Genomic DNA, 14,564 nt, shown 5'->3' on the forward strand with positions numbered 1-14,564 from the left:
GTATGTTCCTATTTGATTTATTATTTTTAGTAAGCCAATCTTAATAACTATAAAATTTAGTATCACTTTATTACTTTGATTCATGTGGCATAAACCAAAGTAATAGCAGTCAAAGTCATTTTAAATCTTTAACATCATATGAATGTATGCATAGTTTATGATACATGACCAATGCTGCCAGACATTTATATGGAAGGTACATATGTCTTTTGGGAAGCTTTTAATTAGTGTAATGCTGTATGGATAGTTCAAAACATTGTGCTGCCCTAAACAGGGGGGAAAAAGCTAATGTTGACTTGGTGTCTTTAGAAGCACATTGGCATGTTTTGGATGCGGTCATAGAAATAATCTTGTTCAGAAACGACGGCTGTTTTACTTTAATGAGTAGTGATGGTTGTTTTTAAATAATAAAAAAAAGTACAGTTAACTGTGAGAAGCTTCAGCTTTGTTAGCATGTGTCATGACACTAAAAAAGCAAGGAAGTCTGTCTTTTTATTCAGAAAGCTAGCTAGGTCTTACTGAAATCTGTTGGGTTGCAGTCAAGACTTGTAAGATTCTGATAAGTTCTGGGAAATTACGTAGGAAATGTGTACTTAGCAGGATTTGGGATCGTTTTGAGTGTCACCTGACAGCTTTTTGTTGGTTTTTTTTCCTGAAAAGTGAGTTCAGTAAAAAGACTAATTTCTTCAATTGTTACTTCTAAAAAGCATTAGAGTTGGGTGAGCTGATGTGAACTGAGAAGCGGTGATGTATCTGAGGAATCTGAGTAGACTTCTAATAAGATGCTCCATGTTCATACCTTGCCATCAGTTTCAGTAAATAAGCAGGAGATTAATTATTTTTCTGTTGACAGTGAAAGACTAAATATTTAGCATAGGCTAGTGTTGTGTTTTTGTGTGTGTTTTGGTTTCTTTGTTTCAACTGGAGAAGTTACCTAGCTGTGTCTTTCAGGGAGTACATTTGTGCCAGGACCTGAATGAAAATTATGTGGCTAAAACTCAGATTCACAAAAGAAAACCTTACAATACAGAAAAAAAAAAAAGCAAGAATATGCTAAATATTTCAATTTGCATTTTATCAGTTGTGTAAACATTTGCTAGTTGAACTTATTTGACTGCACTGTTCTTATGAATCAAGTTTATTGAACTGATTTTTAAACAGAGTAATTTGTATGCTGTTAGTTTGACTCTACCATTGTAACAGTTTTGTTTCATAGTGGATTTGAAGTTACTGACTGGGAATATTATAATAGGATAAGGCATTTTGGGTTCTGTATTTTCTTTTGCCTGTGATTAAAACTTTGGCTGCTTGGATGGGACACTTGTTCATGGGTTGCTTTTTAGCTGAAGCACTTTTGTAACTCTAGTCCATGTTCTGAATGCTTGAAACTTTAATGTTTTAACCTTTTTCCCGTTAACAGAAAAAAGTTTATTTTATTTTTGTTTCATCTCTGTATCTGTATATAATGTTAATGTAAAATCTTGGAGTTTGTGTATGGGCTACAGAAAATGGTTAGGTGAAAGCGTGTAATGAATTTAATGTGAGAATCTTTCCACTAATGAAATATCAAACGGATTAGGTTTCACACATGCCATAGGTAAGAGCTTTGACTGTTGTATCTTTTGGGCTGTATGGATTATAGAGAGAGAGAAAAACAAAACCAGATTGACCACCAAAAATGACTCAATGGCAAGTGTTGGTGTAATGGTTAGTAGTAAATCTTTCTCTAGTTGGATTCCCGGGGATCCAAAGCAATATTTTTGATGGAGTGAATGAAGTGTAGAGTTGTTACTAACTCAGATTTGAAAATGATAAGAGGGATTGTTGAGTAAAGACAACTATGTTAACAGCAAGTGACATGGGCAAACCATCTATTTTCAACACAGCTGGGAGGATGGCTGTACAAGGAGGGACTGTGGTGTGAATTGAACAATGGTACAGTGGAAAATAATGATATTGGTAGTATGACTTGAGGTGTATAAACAGTTCCATTGGGTAGTGCTAAGTTGAAGGCTTGAGGAACTTAATTTTTCTACTTTATCTAAGGAGCCTTCTCTGTGTTTTGGGAAGAGGGGAAGAGAAAGTTCACACAGCTCCTGCAGTTATGAACTCTGGATACTAAGGTTGAGTTTTGATACTGAAATTATCTGAGTGCTTTTAAGAGTTATAGTAATTAAATTACTAATTTACCAAAGGTTTCTTCACTTACTGGTACTTCTTAAAATCAAGGTCAGCATTTTTTTCTAAGAGAAGTGCTGAGCACAAGCCATAGTTCTGTGTAGCAAGTCTAATAAATGATGGTGCTAGAAGTACAACTGCAAAAATTTAGGCAAAGGAGCACGTATTGAGAATGTGACATGCTATTGAATGTCTGTCTGCCATAATAAGTAATCACTGAAGCATTGTAAGATGTTTTATCTCACTTGAGCAAATATCAAATAATAAAATAAACCAACACAATTTGTTGGACCATTGCCCAACTCTGAATTTCTTTGGTGTTTAATCATCATCTTCCTTTTCTGGTTTGTCTCTTCTTTCTTTCTACAAACTCCATTGAAGTCCTGTTGGTAGGATTACATTAAGAGGGAATGAAATTAATAGTGAACTAAACTCAGAAAATATTGGAACCAAAGGAGTAGTAGTCAATATAAAAATGCAAGACAAATTAATAGTTTTTTAATTGCCCTTTTCAGATTATAAAGCCTTTATATAAACACCTGTATACAGTTCTATGTTTGTGTAGTGAAAATTGTGCTTCATTTCCTTGGGTGTTTAACAGTGTTCTATTTTCAGCCTCTGGAGTGCTATGGGGAATCCCACACTACACATCCAACATGATTAACATGCTTATCTTCTCAGAAAAGTGATATTGACAATTAAATTCCTAACTGTCTGTATTAGAAACTTGCTTAATAATTAGTACTATCTATCTAGACAGCACCTCAGCTGCTTTTTCTGTATTGTCAGCCACTCTTAAAAATCTGTCTCCTCCTCCCTCATAACCAGAGGATCTGTTTGAATTTGCTTTGCGAAGTGCTTTTTGTATACAATTTCTCCTGTTATGCCCTTGATAATGGGACTAAAATTGAACGTCCTTTTCAAATTAAAAGAAAATATATTTTTTGAAAATGTATTTCTTGAGGAATATTTGCTGTAGATATGCAGTCCTAAATATAGGAGTAAAATTAAGATGTTATAAAATTAAGGACTGAATTGACACTAGCTATACTTCCTTTTTGAGGAAAATGATAAGGGGGCAGCATTAGTTTTCTCCTTTTAAAATATGAGTATGAATTATTTCATTCTTAATTAGTTTGGCCTGTGTTAAATTGGACTTCATGAGGCAACTGGAAAAAGTGACTGGGAAAAATATCCTACTGTACCTATGTGACTGGTTTGTGGCAAACTGTCCTGGAGAGCTATGCCTATATAACCACAAAAATGTCCCTGCCATGCTGTGAGAGAGGCTACTGCCATCTTTTGTCTGTGGTAGAAGTTAGACATTCTGGAGAACAGGTATAAAAAAATGGGACGACAGAAGTGAAGTTTTATACTTTTGGAAGATGGTGATGCCGTATAACAGTTTAGGTAAGGAAAAGAAGGCATTTAAGTTAGATCTTACCTTATGGCATTTCTCCTTTATGAGAAGGTTAAGCCTTCATCAAAAGGCTTGAATTACCTTTATGGGTATTAAATGATTTAACAAGATAGGCTTCTTCAAGGTCTTTCAACCAATTTTGTTTTGGCCTGATTTGCTCATGTGTTAATTTCAGCTGAGGCAGTGCAGCTTTTTCCTGGTTTTGCTTATATCCTGAAACTGGAAAAGGGAGGAGAACGCTTTTTTCCTGTGCTTTTAAGACAAGTTTGACATGTATTTTCCAAAAAATACAGCTTCTGGATGTTTGAGGTCTCTGGCTATCAGCAGAATTAAGTTCACGAGGCATGGGGGAAAGAGATGCTTCTTCAGCAAGAGCCTTTCCTTACACTGTTAGCAACTTGATTTTTTTATTAGATAGAATGCAGTGTAATGTAAGTAATTTACTCAGGGTTGGAAACTGTTACTTCTAGCACTTATCTCAGCAAGCATTATGGTATTGGAGATCTTTTGTTTGGTATTCAATGGCTTAATTATGAACACTGTTCTTTTAGACTTCCTTTCCTAAGGATACTTGCAAGAATTCGTTATTTTTTTTCTTTAAGTTTTGGTTATTAGTAGTTGTGCAAATGACAGCTTTCTCAGCATCATCTGCTGTGTGAAAGATACAAGTGGAAAATGTAATTAGTATAAATCAAAACATATCTGCCCATTGGAACTTTGCTGCGCTAGGTCTGTTGCTCAGACCTGTTTTGCATGTAAACAAGATCCTGCTCAGGATATAGTGTTCACTCTAGCCCAGCTGGAAGCTGCTGTCTTAACTTTGGAGGTGGAGGACTGTGGAAATCAAGCAGAGTCCGAACATAACTTCCAGTAACATACAGTTCTTACTATGGCTATTTATGCATTTTATTTCCTGAAGAGTCACAGTTTTGATAAATTAATAAAAAGCTGATGCTATCGGTGGGAATACTTTTTTTTTTCTTCTTTTATTTATTTATTTTTTTGTATTAGAACCTTCTCTTTTCTGGCATGGAATATAAAGCGGAATAGTGGAATAGTTAGAGTTACACGGTTTTGTAAAAAGACTGCCAAAGTTGACCCTTATGTCCTCTTTTCATATAAGGGATGGGGAAAAATTACAAGGATGAAAATTAAGATAGTGATTATTACTCTAAATTTTAAATGGAGAGGGAAAAAGATTGAAACGAAGTCTTTCATTTTCAGTGTTGGAAGCCTCTGAGATAGCTCGTTTTGAGGCCGCTGTTAGTAAAATGAAGCAAATTGTTCTGAGAGTCCTGATCATTTTAGGATATTTTCAACATCTCAGAGAGGAGACTTAAACTGCAGTAGCTTTGACAAGAAGCTTTGGCTTTCCTTTGGTTGCCTTTTAATCTGAGAATACCACCACTAATGGTGACTGGTAGGTCACTTTATAGAGCCATAAAAAGTATGAAGCAAGCAGAATAGCAAAGAGCACTTGATTGCTGAACTGGTTCTGTTGCAGCATGGCTTTAATTTCATATCTCTTCTGTTCTTAGTGTGATGTGAAAGCTATGTTTCAGTCTTCCTGTAGTTGATTTGTTTCTGCAAAAGCAAGGAAGTAGTGTGGGTTTTATTTCTCACTGGTATTCACAAGAAGGTAGGGATTCACTGCAGTCTGGGCTTTGGTGATTTCTTTTTGTTAGTATTCTCTGTAAATTCTAGTACCTTTCTAGTACTGGCAATTTTGTGCACCTGTCTCTATTGGATCTGAGTTAAATAAATGCTTCGGACATGATCGTCGTGGTCTTCTGACTTCAGTTGCTCAATTTGGTTGTCAGTAGGTGAATCATGGCTTCTGATGTTTTATTTTAACAGGAAATGTTAATCTCTTCCCACTACTGTCTAGAAGCCTGCATTTCTGTACAGCTTTTTGAATTGCAGGCCTAATATTGTCAGTCTCTTTGTAAAATCTTTTAAATTCTGATAGCTACACAGAAGTGCACGCATACATTGCCTATATATATCTGTGTGTGGCAGTGCATCGTGTTTACTATGCTAAAATAAATTTTGCATCCTTATAGGTGAGGTACATAACAAATTACCCTTTTAAACAGTTTTCTAGTGAATGGACTGTTGTGACTTTTTAATTTATTTTGCAAAAACATCAAAATTGAAAGGATTGTATTTTTAAAGAGACTTTTAACTATTAAATGTTCATATAAAATTTTTGTTATTGAGTACTTTAGTGTGTCAGTGGAGTTTGCAGTGGGTGTCACAATAGCTGAGTTGTGTTTTGTTCTGCAAATTGATTTGAAAATAATTGGAGTCTAAAAATTGGAGAAAGAATATAGGGAGCATGCATAGTGTGTGGTGGGGCAGGAAGGAGATGATGGCAGACCAATAGCCTCATTAATGAAATGGAGGAGGAGGAATGTGTGAGATTCTGTTTCTGTTTTTTAATTCGTAAAATTTTTGTTAGTTCCTCATCTTTACACTTGTAGGTTAAAGTTGTATATTTTTTTGATTGCAGGCCAAAATACCAAGCCTCTCTGGGGGGTACTTTAGAGAGACTATGGTAATGGTTGATGGGTGGTTATTTGATTCAAGGGAAGAATTCTGCTTTTTATGACGTTCTTGTTAAGAGTCTTGCATCAGTGTTGCCTGTAAATACCTTGAAGTTGCTTCATATTGCTTTTCTTATTTTTGGCAAAGCTGATAGAGAGCAACAGTAAAATGCAGGAACTGACACTGTTGAGTCTTAGCAGGGGCATCTGAAAAGTAAGCTCTGATTTACAAGAAAAGTTTTCTAACCTGTTTGGACTTGTTTTGGTTTGACTGTATTATCTTCGTAACTGAAAGTATAAAGATACTATTTCTTTAATACGTTAATTGATGCATGGTAAATCTAAACTCTTCTGTTTAGTTTTTAAGACTCATACACATACTTAACATTTTTGTTTTTATTTTTCAGAATTTAAACAAACAGGCCTATGATTTGGCAAAGGCTTTGCTTAAGAGGACAGCGCAAGCAATTGAACCATACATTACTAATGTAAGTGAAGACTGCAAACAAATATGTAAATAAATAAATTTTTGAACAGTAATCTGTGTTATGAAAAGAATGAATTGCCTAGAGTCAAATAGGACTGTGTAACTTCAGAAGCTCGTAATTGTTTTTTGAGATAATTATGTTATTGAAACACTTTCCCTTCGATTCTATTTGTTTACCATATAAAAATTAATAAGTCTTAACAATTTTGTTTTCTGAAATTGAGTGACTAGTTTACTTTCTGCTGTCTTGAGGGACCTTCCTCTTAATCCTTAACCTGATCAGAAGGTACAGTAGAATCACAGAGTTGTTAAGTCTAGAAAAGACAAAGATCACCTAGTCCAATCATCAAGCCATCCCCAGCATGCCTTGTTTTTTGTATACCTCCAGGGACAGTCACCTCCCTGGCAGCCTGTTAAAATGCATTACCATTCTTTCTGAGACGTTTTTCCTAATATTCAACCTGAGCCTAACTATTACCTCTTGTCCTATGGCTGTTACCTGGGAGAAAAGACCATCCCCTGCCTCGCCACAACTGCTTTTTAGCTAGTTGTAGAGTGATTTGGTATCCCTTTGGCCTCCTCCAGACTAAACAATCCCAGTTCCCTGAAGTTCCCTAGAACTTATGTTCTGAACTCTTCACCAGCAAACGTGCTTATGTGTTTCTATTGTTCTCGTGGCAAAGGGTGGATTTTTGTTTGTTTTGTTTGCTTGTTTGCTTTTGGTTGTTGTTGTTATGTTTTGGAGAGGAGATAAGACTATTTAGAAGCTATGAGAAGTGAAGATAACAGAACTTCAGTGTTTCCCTCTCAGGAAAAGAGCAGAAAACAGAATCTAAGAATAGGTAGTAAGGAGGAAAAGTGATTAGTGCGTTGAAGAGTATAGCCAAGATGAATGTAGTCAAAACAAAACAAATAACAACGAAGAACACTGATATGCACTGCAATGAAGAGTAAAGACAGGAAGAAAAGGTCGTACATAAGTCTTCTCTGAATTAAGTTACACAGTGGGAGTTACACAATGGGAGAATAAATAATGCCTTTTTATTTTTTTATTTTTATTTTTCAAGTAGTTAAAGATTTAGCAAGTCTCATGGAAGCTATCCAAACCTCAAGAGCTTGAAAACAGAGGAATATCTTGGATGCTTTTTGTGGCTTTCTTTTAATATTTGTGGTACTTGGGAATTGAGTATGTTCTAAGATTTAAAAAGTATCTTCAATGAAAGCTCTCACTCCAAACCCACTAGTCCACTTGCTCTTTCAGTGAAGATTGCATGGAAATGTTTTTCTGATGTTCAGCTGCAAGGTTTCTTAAATTATTCACAGCCTTGCTGTAGTAAAATAAACATTACTTTTTGTGAATTTTCTTTATATGTAATTTTGAACAAGGATTGTATATTTATGAGACCTTCTATAATGTTCTACTGTAAAGCCTTGATCTGTTCTCTGCTGCACTCTCCTACCCATCCCTCCCATTTATGCTGTAAAACTACCGTATAGATTTAGCAGTGGTCAGGCTTGGGATTTAGAAGATTGTGTGTACATACGTACATATATATGTGTGTTGTGTGTATATATTTATAATATTTATATATATATATATGCACTGTTGTTATTGATGTACGCTCTGTTTTACTTCCTAGTTCTTCAATCAGGTTCTGATGCTTGGGAAGACATCAATTAGTGACCTATCAGAGCACGTGTTTGACTTGATTTTGGAGTTATATAATATTGATAGTCACCTCTTGCTTTCTGTTCTACCCCAGCTTGAATTCAAACTTAAGGTAAGCACTTCTCATATGTTCCATCTTTTTGAAACATATGAGTGCATGTCACTACTATTATGACTTCTGTACTGACAAAATCATCACATTGTTTTGCCTATTCTTATATGTAAAACACATATTCTCTGCATTCTTAAAACTCATAAAAGCACTTGAAAGCATTTTGTATGTAAAATGCAGGTGTGCATGTTTTTCAGGCTTGTATCAATCAAGCAACAACTTCATTTTAAAATAGTTATTTGTGAATTGAGAATTGGATCCTTTTTGTTCCTTTGTTAACTGCGCTACTTACTGTGAAGGGCTTCAGTATGTTGAAAGTATTTATTTGAAAGTCTGTCAGGGATAAGTAGGACCCCATGCTAATGGAAACTGATGCAGTGACCATTTCCATCAGATAGGTGATCTTTCACAGGTGGAAACAAAAACAGAAATATGTCTTGTATTCATTGCTACAGTGAATGAACTTCTGATATATTCAAGCTCATTTCTTCCTTCTGAAAAAAAAAAAGCTTGTTTGCACTGTGTCTGTTGGTTTGGTTTTATTTTTCTCCTTGGCTATCTGCCATTTCAGAATGTCTCTATCACTTGGAGAAAATCAGCATAACAGCTGATGCTCCCTTTATTCTATTCTTTTTTCTATTCACTTTGTTATTCCACAAGCTTTCTGTGGAAGAACATGGGGAATTAGATTAGGTTTGGTATTACGAGCTTTGAAACTAATTTCTTACTAAACTTAAAGGCTATTGTGCAGTGGGCAACTTTCTAAATTTGGGTGTATTTTAATTATTAAAGACAAGTTCTAGATTTGTAAAGCTGGTGGCCAGTTCATTTATTAGATTGCAGCTTGATCACATCTAGTATTTTTTCACTTATCTTTCCTTGTCAGGGACACTATGTTGTTGTATGAGTTATTTTTAATGGTTATATCTTTCCTGTTAATTCATGTTTCTGGAAAAAAAGTAGGTCTCAGTTTACTTCTCGCTGTCTGACTTACAGTAGATCTTTTTCAGCCTTTAATGCTTGTTCCTGGAGATGGAGAACAATTATTGTTCTAGTTCCAATAAAAACACAGTTTGTGCAACTGAAGTTGTTATTCAAAGGATTTCATCTTAAGCACTGCTACATCGTTCTTGTGTTTCTCATAGCTGGAACTGCAGTCAGTTTTCCATTTTAGTTCTGTTTAAAACTGTAGCTTCTTGAACCACCTTTGTGCTCCTAATGTGCCACACTTTACATGGATCCACACATTCCTTTATTTCAGTTCATTATTTTTGTTTATATCCCATTTTACCCTTCGAATAAGTAAGTTTGGTAGCCAAACATTTTTTTTTAAATTCCTCCAGGAGCTTTCTCTGGTCTGTTCCTTCCAAAATCAACTGGATGATTTTGGTTCTCAACATTTCCCCGTTTTCTTCATCTCCCTTAATTAAAAGGACATTTATTTGTGTCTGTATTTCTGCTCTTCGTTTAGAGGATTCATCTTAGATCATAAACATGTATTTTGTTGCTTTCTATCTCCTCAATCTTCAGTCTGGTTTTTCCTTACAGCCTACAGCCCTAATGGTGGGGTGGTTGTCACTTTTAGCACTGGATATTACAGATGCTAAAATGTTTCCAATAGATGTAAATGTTAAAAGCTACATTGTTACTGCTCGCATTCCTTGATCTCCTGTTAAACTCCAGTGCTATTGGTTATTCCCTCTAGTGTACTGTAGTGTTACTGTATGAGTGGTTTTGTTGCTTTGAGTGTGGTCAGATTACAAGAATAAAGTTATGTGCTTGGCTTGTCCTATTGGTTGTCAAATCTAATTTGATCCATCTTTTATAGTAAAAATAAATAAAAATCCAAATCCATAAAACTTTTATATGGAATCCAATAATCCTGTTTTAAATGAGTAAGGAGGTCTTCCTGTGGTTTAAAGAGTGCTTTGAAGATGAATCTTCTGACCTATTAATGAACTGTAGTCAGCTTGTTTGAGATTAGCACAAGTTCTTTCTTTCTCTAGTCTTGCAAGTAACAGTGTAAGTACTTTCTACTCCAACAACAGCTGGCTTTATGCTGAACAGTGGCAGCTAGTGTCAAGCACTTTGAATTCAGGTCCAAATAAGCTGAATATTAGTACACTGAGAAGAGTATGATTTCAGCAGAAACTCAAGAGTGCCTTATGGTGGAAGGCAGCTAATGTTGTGCTGATCTGAATGGAAAGAAAATGGACAGCAGTATCTCTGTTAGCTTAATGAAGCCTTGGATCAAGTGGGTGGTGAAGGAGAGGAATATGCTTGGCAGTCCCTATTGGAATCTAGAAGGGAGTTGTCTTTTTTGGATAAATGTCAATTAAATTTAGTAGTGCAACTTCAATGAGCTTTGCATATTATTAAAAGCTTGTCTAGATGGTTCTAGCTTTTCTGAAATTGTTGCATAATGTGTTGTTTAGGAGCTCTGCCATATGAGCTTGCATACTGTGGACTCTCTACTGGGTATTTAAATAGAAGCTGGAGTGTAGTTAGGTCATGGATGGTTTTGCAGAAACATCTAATTTTTGTTCACTGATGTTGTCTACTACTGCTTTTGGATATACAATTGTGATAATAGAAGTTAAATACTAGGGATGACTCTCAAATGCTGATGATGTAATGTGACCATTACAGTTTTCCAAGACGTCACATTGCATCTCTAATGCGAGGGGTTTGTATTACTCTTTAATCAGAAGACATTGAAAGAAAGCTATGACTGTCTCAACGGTTGCAGTGTCAGTTTTGAGCAGTTAAGAAGTCAGGATGATCTCATTTTCAGGTGTTGAACAAATGGAAATGGGAAATGTGAGAGGGTCCTTTCAAAGAAAAACTGGGTAATTGCTGTCTTTTAAGAAAACATGTGCATTTACTTTATAATTGGCTTCCAAAGCAGTGAGGTAGAGAAAAATTTTGGCCACATCAAGTAGACCTTTTGTAGACTTCCTCTGAGCTGGATGCCAAGTGTTTCAGTCAGCAAGATGCTGTAAAAAATATCTTCAGATACAACCTTGGTGAGTTCTGCACAAATTTAAACAATAGCCAGTATTTTTGATCATTTCAGTGAAAGATAGTTTGAAAAGAACGTAAGTACTTTTGTTTTTGTCTTTGGAGTTTGTCTTTTTTTAATTATCAAAGAACTGCTCTTTGTAAGTTATTTTGACTTGTGTCTCAAAATTCTTTTTACATGTGAAGAGTGATAAATAACTGATTTTGTAGAGATGTTAAACATTTATTTTTTTTAAATGTTTGGCCCTGTCATATGAAGCCTGGAGAGCAATGGAGATCAGCTCAGTAGGGCCTAGGCGTTTAAAATGAATTGGGAGTAGTAATTGGTCATCTGTATAAGGAAAGAGTGATGTTACATGGGCTTAACAAAGACAGGTTCTATAGCCCTTGATTACTGACAACTTAGAGCTTCACTGGGCAGTGTCCACTGCCACTGGATTGGACTGCATTTTTCTCAGTCTCTACAACTTGATAGGGTCTTGAGGAAATGAGCAATGTGTCTGTGACTTGCTACCTGACAGGCTCTGAGTGTCTTGCACTCCATCTCCCTGAACTTCCTTGCCAGTCTTTGTAGCAGGAATCCACTTGGTTCCTTCATGGGACTGGGGTCTTACAGAAATTCTAGGCTGTTTCTTTTCAGTGTGGAAAAATTCAAGGGCTTTCCTGTTGATGACCAAGTAAGTTTTTTGAACTTGTAGTAGAGTGTAGATCCTCCAGTAACTCTGTGGATATTTAGTATTTTGGATCTTAACAATGTGGCCACCTAGTGTTCAAGCACTTTGTATCTTTGGTACAACTCCTGGCCTTTAGGTCAACATGACAGGTAATTCTTAATTACTGTGAGATTTATACACATTGACCTGAATAAAGAATGAAAGATTGCCTAGCAGTAAGTGGTGTTCTTTGAAATGTACAGCTTGGGTGCTTCTTTCCCTCAGTTGCTTTTTGTCTTATCTATCCTGGGAATCTTTTAAGTACTCTTGGAGAGAATTGAAATGCATGTCATGTACGCAATAAAAACAGACAGACTGTTTACTCATTTGTATCTGATTGAGATGGAGTTAATGTTCTTTGGAATAGCTTTAATGGTGCTGGACTTTGTGGATTAAACAGTGTTGCTACCCTAATGTGTTGGATTTTGTAGATCAGTGCTCAGACAGGTATTGGTTCTTTCTTCTTTGAGCTAGGAGGCCACAATGGGGCAAGATGTTGTGAAGGGAATATGTTTAGAAGAAAGGGAGAACCATTGTGAGTTGTAGTATATATCTTCTCAAAAAAAAATTATGCACGATGAGACTCTGCTTTCCAGGAGTAGGCTGGATATCTGCCTGCCTATGGAAAGTAGTAAATAAGTTGCTCTCCTTTGCTTTACTTGTGTACAACATCTCTCTCCTTATCACTGTCTCAGTTCCAGGTCTTCTCAGCTTCCATTTTCTCCCCATTCTCTCTCTGTGTAGGATGAAGGGAAGGTGGAAGTTTGAGTGTTTTGGCCGTTGACTCTATGTTTTTTGGAGGTGATCATGGTGTGGAGGATAGGCTGGTCTGACCTTGGTGGTTCCTCCAGCATAGGGGTGGATCATCCACCTCATCCTGACTCTGTTCTGGTGGTGTGTAAGAGCATCTGGAAGCCAAAGTAGGTGACAAGGAGCCCTGAGCAAACTTGTATTCATTCACCTCTGTCCCGGTCAAGTTACTGCCTCCTGGCTGATGAGGAAAGGGTATAGGATCCCTCCTGTCAGGTTGCTGCTAGGAAAGGTTTCCCATGGTTTTCCTGTTTGAGCAGGAAAGGAGTATTGCTAACTTCTAACACTTGAAGAATGGTGTCAAAAATGAAGATTGCCTCTTGTTTGTGAATAATTAATTAATTTTTTCTTAACCTTATTTTGGAGAGGGAACTGTGGGACCACCAGGAGGACAGTCATTGAAATTCACGTAACTTATCACTGTAATGAGGACCAGTCATTAATACCTGAATGCCTGCATTAAAAAGTGGTGTGTTTAGTGGTTCACTGATACAGAGTGCAGGACAGAGTAGAGATTAGGCTGTCTTGTACAGGTCAATTTGTAACTAAAACTCATTTCAGGCAAATTTGAATATATTTGAAATTTTATGACTGAAATTGAGTATTCTTTTAATATTCAGGAGAATGAAAAGCTCATGAACCAGGTATTTACAAAATAACCATAATGGATTTCAGCTCTTCATTTTCCTATTCTATCGAATCAGTGTTACTTAATGAATAAAATTTGTAAAATATTGACTTCTGTTGCTTCAGAGTGGTCTTTCTGGATACAGTTAAATTTTTGTCGAGTTTCAGGTCTTCTCTACTTCTGCTTCTGAATCACTCCAGATCAGCAGTACTGCATATTCTTTTGGATTTGCTAGTCAAACAATCTGACTGAATTCAGCTGCAGTTAGTGACAGACCATAGTATGTAGGCTGAACAGCTGCCTGTGGCTTGTGAGCAGAGCGTAAGGAATTGGAAATACGTGTTCAGTGTCAATTCCTATTGGAGAACCATTGGGGAATGCTATCAAGATTAGAGTACTGGGTTGTACCTAAGAAGGAATGTATGAAGTCCTGTGACACAGCGCATCGTAGGGTGGAGAAGAATTACGGTTTTTCAAGAGCTTGTGTTACTGATTTTTTAGAAGTGAAGATTGAAGTAGAATAAACGAGAGACTGTTAACAGCCATGGATTCATTTAATAACAAATATGAATTTGAAAATTGAGAATAAGAATTTGTTAGGTGACATATGCCTATGGCCTGAAGCAAGGGATGAAAAAAGGTGCTACTGACTGCAGCCTAAAAGGAGGTTGTATATGACCCAGTGAATAGTCAGTCTGAATTTGAATTGGATAAAGTAGTCAAATGCAGATAAAATGTGTTAGTATTAAGTACTAAGGTGTGTTGAAAAGCATTATAGTTTCATGTAATGTAGTAATACAACAGTGACAGAGATTTCTTCATCCTTATCTTTGTCTGGTATTAAAGGATTTTACATATCCTTTTACTATTCTTAGGGGGCTGAGTTAGAGGATGTACTGGAGAACTTTTCTGCCCATTTATGGTATTGAATCCGATAGGAGAAATAGTTGGTTTTTAAGACTGGTGTGTTACAGAACTCT

General features: G+C 36.2%; 1 protein-coding gene across 3 annotated transcripts in view; it reads left to right on the forward strand.

The window, feature by feature from the left end:
• The window catches only part of PDS5B (PDS5 cohesin associated factor B), a 94,503-nt gene that overhangs the window by 30,796 nt on the left and 49,143 nt on the right, over nucleotides 1-14,564 (forward strand). For all 3 annotated transcript variants that reach the window (XM_065730207.1, XM_065730205.1, XM_065730206.1), the window contains exons 7-8: nucleotides 6,552-6,632; nucleotides 8,272-8,412. In XM_065730207.1, the coding sequence (XP_065586279.1) occupies nucleotides 6,552-6,632; nucleotides 8,272-8,412 (222 nt within the window). The remainder of the gene's footprint in view (nucleotides 1-6,551; nucleotides 6,633-8,271; nucleotides 8,413-14,564) is intronic.

This window comes from Cyrtonyx montezumae, unplaced genomic scaffold, assembly GCF_038088225.1.
Source record: "Cyrtonyx montezumae isolate F1298 unplaced genomic scaffold, pur_monq_1.0 scaffold_12, whole genome shotgun sequence".
NCBI classification, from domain to species: Eukaryota; Metazoa; Chordata; class Aves; order Galliformes; family Odontophoridae; genus Cyrtonyx; species Cyrtonyx montezumae.